General features: G+C 55.6%; 1 protein-coding gene across 2 annotated transcripts; it reads left to right on the top strand.

The window, feature by feature from the left end:
• Positions 1–2,255: 2,255 nt before the first annotated feature.
• On the top strand, positions 2,256–7,859 carry LOC112818384 (rap1 GTPase-activating protein 2-like). Of its 2 annotated transcripts, none has more exons than XM_025865503.2 (5): positions 2,256–2,469; positions 4,136–4,251; positions 6,560–6,673; positions 6,912–7,029; positions 7,442–7,636. In XM_025865503.2, the coding sequence occupies exons 1-5, from the start codon at positions 2,359–2,361 to the stop codon at positions 7,619–7,621; spliced, it is 639 nt and encodes a 212-aa protein (XP_025721288.1). In that variant the 5' UTR covers positions 2,256–2,358; the 3' UTR covers positions 7,622–7,636. The 2 variants fall into 2 exon arrangements, with proteins under 2 accessions (XP_025721288.1, XP_025721287.1); XM_025865502.2 differs by having other exon boundaries at positions 2,257–2,469; positions 7,437–7,859.
• The last annotated feature ends 262 nt before the right edge of the window (positions 7,860–8,121 follow it).

Below are 8,121 nucleotides of genomic sequence, written 5' to 3'. Positions count from 1 at the left end.
CGAAATCTAGGTCTCCTACTCCTCCGCCATCTTGCCCCCCCCCCCCCCCCACCCAGTGAGCGGGTTTGACACGAGCTATTTGGCACACACGGTCTCCTGGCATCCTCATGCAGGACCATCACCACATTGTATAGACAAGGAGGCTGTGTACCAGAGAGGTTCATACACGGTGTTGGGAAGACCAGGATTCGGCCCTCTTTCTGTTAGTTTCAAGCAGCAGATGGCCACCCTGTACATCCCCCGAATTCCCTGCCAGCCAGCCCATTGTCTCCTCAGACTTACCTTGTCGGCTCAGATGGCAGCACCAAGGGCATTTGAGGAGAAAATAGCCTCCCTGACATCAGCCTTGAAGACTTTTTTCGAGGAGAGGCTGGGAGCCCTTGATTTCTAATCATCCTTAGTCCATCAACACGTTCAATTCTATGTTCAATCTGGACCTGTTTTTGGGATAGCAGGGACCCTTTCATCTGGAGCCCAGGGGCCTGGGTTTGGGCCCTAGCTCCGCCTCTGACCTGCAGCATGACCTCAGGCAATCATTCGTTTGCCTTTTCTATCAGTGCCCGCCTGTCTGCATCTCAGAGTTGTAGGGATTCAGTAAGTTCATGGATATGAAGCTCTGTAGACCAGAACCTACCACACTGCATCAAATCTTTCTTGGAAAGAGACCGTGAGGAATGCCTTAGAACATACTTGATTAACTGACATGTCATTGTTGATGGTGGTGGTGGCACCCACGAGGGCACTGGCAGAACGCTGCTGAGATTTATGGAGCTCTTGACTCACTTAAGGAACCTCGCTGTTTATCCCGGGACACCTCAGTGTAGTGCCACACCGTTCCTCCTCTCAGTTTTTCAAAGGGTGTGTGACTTAATGTCTTTGGGTGATGGAATTAATAGAATGTACTGGCTGGAAACTGTTGCTAGGCGATTCTCTTCTGTGGTTTAGAAAGGGAGAGCGATGATGTCCCTCAAACGGTGTCTTTGACTCACACAAAGAGAGGCTGGATGACATCAGGGGTAGGAGGCTGGTGGGCTCCGTGCCTCATTTGCAAAAGTAGCAAGTCTCCAGGGTGGCTGTGTTTGCAAATGGCCCTCCTTCTTGAATCCGCTTCCTGCATCCCTACCATTGTCCTTCTGAGTCCATTTTCTGAAGCTAAGTTTCTGAGAACCTCAGCCGGCTCCCCCAGTAAGGAAAACCCATGAGCCCACTTAACGAGGAGGCTTGGGGTGACTTGTGGCTCAGTGGGGTCCTCGGCATCCAGGTTCTTTCCCCTTTCCCCCTCTGCCATTCTGGCTTGTGACCTTTGTCCCTTCGGGCTTGACCCGTCAAACCCCGGGGGCTACTGCAGTTCAGGTGCAGGATGTCACCTCTCTTTTGGCCGTCCTTGAGGAAACCTTTCCCCCCCAGCTCCCAGCAGTCATCCCCTCAGGCAAGGGGAGAGGTTTGGAGACCACCTTAGACTGATCGTAATTTACTCCCTTGTTCCATGGAGGAAGAGGGGAAATTGGATGAGACGGTGGCTCTGCCATCGAAGAATATGGTGGGGATGGCACTTTTATGTGAGCAACTCTTGTCTCTGTGTATCTTCGCATGTGTCAGCCCTCTGTTCTACCTCCTATTAGCTGGGGGCCCCTGGTCAGGTCACTTAGCTTCTCTGAGCCTTAGCTGTGAAGTGGGATGGAGGCTATCCACACCAGGGGTTGGTGGTCAGAGTACATCTCGAGCTCTTCGCAGAGAGCCTGGTAATCCTAAGTCCCCAGGAAATGTGGCTACTCTTTTTTCTGCGTGTTTCCCATGTGTCTGTCCCCATGCTGGGACCGGGACAGTTGCAGGAGAGGAGTCAGAGAAGGTCAGACCTGACTTCTGCCTCTAAGGAGCATCCAGTCAGCTAGGGAAACCAGATGTGTTCCTAAAATTAGGGCAATACTAAAAGGTCCAGGGCCCGTGGGAATGCTCCCTCTGTGTTAACTAGCTGTCCTCAGTGTGGCCGCTGCCCTTGGGTCTGGTTCTAGAACAGCAGAGACCTGCAGAGTGGTCTGGGGGAGCAGTCATCACCTCCCAGGCCCATCCCTGCCGTAGGCTCAGCATCAGCAGTCTTGACTTTAGCTGTTCTTATCCACGCACACTGACAAGCCCCTGATCATCCCGCCGTCCCCTCCTGGACACGTCACTTTGCTCTCTGGTGGCCCTAAATGGGCACAGGGCCCTGTGTGGCCGGAGTGTGCAGGAGCATGCACAAGCCAAGGGCTGTGTCTGCAGACCCCATGGGGAGGGCAGGGGCAGCCGGCGGGCTGGGCTCCAGCGATCGGGTCCCTGCGCGTCTCCCCGCAGAGGGCCATCCGCGTGCGCAGCCACTCCATGGAGACCATGGTGAGCAGCCAGAAGAAGCAGCACGGCGGAGGCATCCCCGGCAGCCTCAGCGGTGGCATCTCACACACCAGCACAGAGGTCACCAAGACCACCTTCTCGGTGAGTGCCGCAGGCCCTGGGGCAGCACATGGTTCCCGGGGACCCCCCTGCCCCCCAGGCCTGTGAAGGAGGGTCTGTTCATCCAGGCTTGGGCCAGAGAAGGCACCGGGGAGATTGGGGCTGTTTGGGGGGTGACCCCAGGCCCTGCCTGTGAAATGCAGCCTCTGTCTCAGGAACCCGCCCATTATGCTGTTCTCGGAGTTCCTTTGACAACTGGGCCTCCTCCTTGGGGCCTGCCCTGCAGAGTGGTTCTGGGGCGCATGTTTCTCTGCTGAGGGGCTTGGGACCCAGGAGGGGTGGCTTCGCTTTGTTATTAACGATCGCAGTAGGCCCCCCCCCCCCCCCCGCCCTGGCCCAGCTTACTGTGCCTTAGGGCCTGAGCAAAGTCATGCATGAACATTTTCTCATCTGATCCCTGTCACGGCTCTTTGAGGTAGGAACTGATGTGTTCTCCATTTCCGATTTGAGGAAAGGAGGCCCAGAGAGTGGACCTTTAGTGACCTGCCCCCAGTCACTTAGCTAAGCTGAAGAGCTGGGGATTTGAACCCACATCTCCCCGACCCAAAGTCTTTGCCGTTAATCACTGTGTGTGCAGTTCCCAAGGCAAGAGCCTGGCATGGCGGTGGGTTTGGGCCTGGTCTGCTTGCACCAGCGACTGGCCAGGTGAAGGAACCACGTAGCTGGTCCATTTGAAGAACAAAGTGACTTTGGATTCATATAGACTAGGGTTTTCTTTTCTTTTTCAAACAGAATACACCATCTTGATACTAAGGATTAGTATTGCAAGTAATCTTACACAGTTCATTGAACTTACCAAATAGCTTCCCAGCTGTTACCTTGTTCCACCCAGAAGGTCTGTGAAAGGAGCAGGGCGGGACTCTGTGGGTGAGGAGGTTGGGCTCCAGAGAGTTTGGCTTCTCACCCAAGGTAGCACAGCACACGAATGGCAGAAGCTGGGCCTGCGCTAGAGGCTGGTGGGCTCTAAAGAACAACCTCGGTCTCCCTTTCCTCAGCCCCGTGCTCACCCCCCCCCCCCCCCAGCGTGTGCTGAAACAGAGCCTCATTCTTGGTGGGTTCCCTTGGCCTGTAGACCTGGCTCTGCCAGTCTCGTTCCGTCTTGTTGTTGAGGCGCCCAGCTTGGACCCAATTATTTGTGAGGAATGGATGGAGAGCCAGGGCCCTGGGTTCTCGTCCCTGTCCGGCCAGCAATTTGGGCATAACCTTAGCCCAAACCCCTCACCATTTGGCTCCTCAGCTTCCTCATTGGTAAAGCGAGGGGTTGGGCCAGGTCACTCCCAAGGCTCCCTCAGCCGTGTGGTTCTCGGTGTGTGACCCCCTGAACCGTCCTGGCCTTCTTGATATGCTGGGCTCTCTTCATGGGAGCCCTGACCCCTGTTCCTCCCAGAGCTCCAGTCTTTGATGATGATTACGTGGGGCCACGAGGTTTGGCTTAAGAACACAGGAAAGCCGGCTGCAATGGCTGGAGTCTCGGGGTCTAAGCTCCTGTTACGGAGATCCTAGCCTTCCCAGCTGCCTTGCTATTTTCTGGGATCTCCTCCAGACTAGTTGGGGGCTGCAGGAGCTATTTGTAGACCAGCAAGGGGGGTGAGAGCAGTCAGGATGTGGGGTGGGCTGGGAGTGCTCATGTTGGTGGTTTTATTGGCAGCCTCCGGCGGCGGCAGCGGCGAAGAACCAGTCGCGGAGCCCCATCAAGCGGCGGTCGGGGCTCTTTCCACGGCTGTACACAGGCTCTGAAGGCCAAGGCGACGGCCGGACACGATGGTAACTGTCCAGTGTGGGACTTGCAGGTCCTGCCACTGCTGTCAGATGCCCAACCTTGGGGAGGGCTTTTGCGCAGCTTCGGGAGATGGCTTCCCTCCAGCATGGGCCCGTGCTTTGGATACTGGCATATCCCGGTCACTCCCTCTGCTCCGGCCACTGAAGCAGATTTGGCCAGTCTCTGTTCGGGACTTTCCGGAAGTGTCCGTGTAGCATTTGGACCCAAACTAGGAACGTTGCTTGGGTTCTTTTCTTCCTTTACCTCCTTTCTTATGGAAGCCTTCCCTGATTGTGCCTGACAGTTCGTTGAACTTCCCTCAGGGCTTCTAGAATGTTTTCTCTTTTGTTAAAAGCAGCTTTCATATTGCATCATACTTAACCCGTTCTTGCTAATTGTCTTTCTCATCCTTTAATGGTGAGCCCATTTGTTGTTTAATTCAGCAAGCAACGTTTCTTGAGTGCTTGCTACATGCTGGGCTCAGTGATCAGGCAAGAACTACAGAAGACACAAACCTGCCTTCCAGAAGCTTACAGTCTTGTAAGGGAAAGGGAGACATTTAGGTTGACTTCCAGGTTGTCGCCCTAGATGGTGGCACCAGCCCCTGAGCCTCGGGCATGCAGGATGAAGGACAGGCTTACGGAGGGGGATGAAAGACTCTGGAATCTGTACACGTGAGAGTCCTTATGGCCTACCCAGGAGAGAAGTGCAGAATTCGCAGTGGCCAGAAGGCAGGTCTTAAGCTTAGGAGCCAGGCCTTGACTGCAGAAGGGAGTCACTGGGGCATAGGTGGTGTTTAAAGCTGGAGCAACGAATACAACCACCCAAAGGAGTGTGTAGAATGCCTGGGGAACACCAGTATTTCAGGGCAAGGGGAGAAAGGGAAGGAAGACGAGAAGAAAGCCTGGAGAGGAGGAATTCCAGGAGGGAGGGTCCACCGTGTCAGACGTGCAGAGAAGCCCTGCACCATGGCCCAGACCCCTGCTTGGGGGGGCAATTAGGAGTAGGTCATTAGCAGCCTCATTAAAAGTGCACTGAGGCACTCACGCCTCTAGGATGGCTGTCATCAAAAAGACACATAATAACAAGTGTTGGCCAGGATATGGAGAAATTCAAATCCTCAGGCTTTGCTGGTAGGAGTGTAGACTAATGCACTTTCTTTGGAAAACGGCCTGGCAGCTCTGCAGAGAGTTAAACATGGAGTTACCATATGACCGAGCAGTTCCATTCCTGTATATGCCCAAGAGAAGGAATACGTATGTCAGCATGAAAACTAGCACACAGATGTTCCTAGCAGCATTACTCATAATAACCCAAAGTGGAAATGATCCAGATGTCCATCTCAGTGAAGGGATAAATAAAATGTGGTGTAACTGGAAAATGGGATTTTTTAAGGAATGCGGGCATATGCTACAACTTCGATGAACCTTGAAAAGACTGTGCTAAGTGAAAGAAGCCAGTCACAAAAGACCACAGCACGTCATGTGATTCCATCTGTATGAACTGTCCAGAATGGGCAAATCCAGAGAGACGGAAAGTTGGTCGCCAGGTGATGGAGGACGGGCGGACTAAACTTGGTGGTGATGGTTGTACAACTCTGTGAATAGACGAAAAACCATTGAATTATACACTTTAAGTGGGTGAATTGTATGTGGATCATGTCTCAGTAAAGCTGCTGTAAAAATTGTGTTGAAGACAAGGCCATCTTGTCCCCACCAGGGGGCACAGGATGAATTGTAGGCGTCAGTACATGGTCTTTGTTAAACTCCAGGAGAAGGAAGCCCTTGGGCCCTTGGCCAAGAGTAACCCGTTTACCAAGATACCCTTCCCAGCCACCTTGTCACACAGATCGAGGGAGCTCATATTGTGGCCTGTGTGAAGGATGTTATGCACGGTGACCCTGCCAGCCCCTCCATGGAGTCCACGTGCGTTGGGTTATTTCCCTGCTGTGGGAGTGGGCGTCATAGACCCGCCTGCTCTTGACTTAGAGCTCTGCCAGGTGGGATGGCCAGTGTAGGTGGGGAGTGGACATGGGCTTGGGGGCATCAGGCCAGGACTCTTGCTTGATCGCTTTTGACTTGCCTAGAAGCCTAAGGTAGCCCCTGATGGAGCAGAAAACCCTGTTGTCCGCTGTGGCTGGGGTGGGGCTCAGGGGAGTGGAGGTCCTGGTGGCTGTGCTCTGGCAGGGGGTGCCATGACCCCACAGGCCCTGTGGTGCTGAGAGCTGGTTGGGCCTGTATCAGGCCTGGGGTCGGGATGGGGGCGTAGGGGCTGGCCCCATGGCTTCACCCCTCTTTATAACTCTTTCCTTAGTGACAGCGCATCCAGCAACCCCAAGACCCCGGATGGTGCACACTCTTCTCAAGAGATAAAGTCTGAGGCCTCTTCCAATCCCAGCTCTCCAGAAATCTGCCCTAACAAGGAGAAGTAAGAGAGTGAGGGTGGGGGCAGGGCTGGCTTTAGCCACTTGGAGCCCTGGAGTGTGCGCTCTGCTGAGAGCCCGCATTTTTGCCTGGAGAACTCTGCAGAACACAGAAGCCAGCCGGCAGGGGGCACGGGGAGTCGCTGGTGGGCAAGCTCAGTCCCTGCCAGGTCTCCCCTGCCTGGGGTGGGGGTGGGGGGGTCTCGGTGAGTGACCAGGCCTGTTCCGCTCCTGTTCCCACAGGCCCTTCGTAAAGTTGAAGGAGAATGGCCGAGCTAACATCTCCCGCTCCTCCTCCAGCACCAGCAGCTTCAGCAGCACGGCGGGGGAGGGGGAGGCCGTGGAGGAGTGTGACAGTGGGGTAGGTGTGGCTCCACCCAACCCTGGGGAGCAGGGAGGGGTGCCCTGGGCCCAGCCGGACACCTGCCGTGTGTATCAAACTAGCTGCTGTGGGTGGAGCCCCATCCGGGCTCTGGGGTGTGGCAGGGAGGATGGAAACAAGAAGGAGGTGGGCCAGTCAGCTGTCCCCACTCCCTGCCAGTGACACAGGAACAGTCACAGAGGGCCAGAGGCCAGCCTGAATGGGGTCCCTGCCATGGGGTTCCCGGCAGGAGAGGAGAGGGTCGGGGCACCTCTAGGGGCGGCAGCCAGATGAGGTCCATATGGAAAGTGGAGGGCAGTGATGGTGTCAGGCCTGCTGTGGTATGGGCCACCCTGTGGGGCCACTGAGGACGGAGCTGGCCTCACTCACCCGGCCTCTCTCCTCAGAGCAGCCAGCCGTCCATGACCTCACCCTTCAAGCAGGAGGTGTTTGTCTACAGCCCGTCCCCGAGCAGCGAAAGCCCCAGTCCGGGGGCACCTGCCACCCCCATCATCGTGAGCCGGAGTCCTACAGGTCAGTGGCGGCTGGGGCTGCACGCCCTGTGGCCGGAGGGGCAGGGGCTGTGTTGTGACCATTGTTCGTGGGCGTGCGCCTCAGCCACACCGAACCAAGCACTTTCCGCTCCAGCCCCGAAGCGTTAGGCCCTTGAGCTCTGCTAGCTCACTTCATCTGTTCATCAGCCTTAAGATGCCTGTGTTCTTATCATCTTACTCCTGGGGAAACTGAGGCTCTGGAAGTTCAGTGATTTGGTAGAGGACTTGGGATTTGAAAGCGGAGGAGGCCCTTTTGCCACACTCCATCATCGACGCAGGCCGCCTCTGCCCCAGTGATGGTCGTGACAAGGGCAAGGGTATGAAGTGGGGGGAGTGTTGCAGGTGGAGGGAACTGCACATGGTTCCTTGGGCTGCAGTCTGTGGAGGGGACAGGTGTGAGAGGAGACAGCAGGCAGATCGGGCACCAGGCTGGGGCTGCCACCGAGACCCTGGCAAGGAATTGGGTGTTGTTCTGCTGGCGAGAGAAGCCACTGGAGCATCTTACGTAGAGAAGCGCAGTCTGGACTAGGTGGCTGCA

Source organism: Callorhinus ursinus, unplaced genomic scaffold (assembly GCF_003265705.2).
Source record: "Callorhinus ursinus isolate GAN/ISIS: 27379988/994484 unplaced genomic scaffold, GSC_fseal_2.0 scaffold1914, whole genome shotgun sequence".
In the NCBI taxonomy this organism is placed as follows: Eukaryota; Metazoa; Chordata; class Mammalia; order Carnivora; family Otariidae; genus Callorhinus; species Callorhinus ursinus.
Note: the sequence above shows the minus strand (reverse complement) of the source record. Positions and strands in the feature narration are given on the sequence as shown.

Excerpts from the sequence above, each read along its gene's own strand:
- LOC112818384 (XM_025865502.2), top strand. The coding sequence starts at position 2,359 with ATGGAGACCATGGTGAGCAGCCAGAAGAAGCAGCACGGCGGAGGCATC. Across the intron at positions 4,252-6,559 it reads GGCGACGGCCGGACACGATG|TGACAGCGCATCCAGCAACC; the intron begins GTAACTGTCCAG and ends CTCTTTCCTTAG. Across the intron at positions 6,674-6,911 it reads ATCTGCCCTAACAAGGAGAA|GCCCTTCGTAAAGTTGAAGG; the intron begins GTAAGAGAGTGA and ends CTGTTCCCACAG.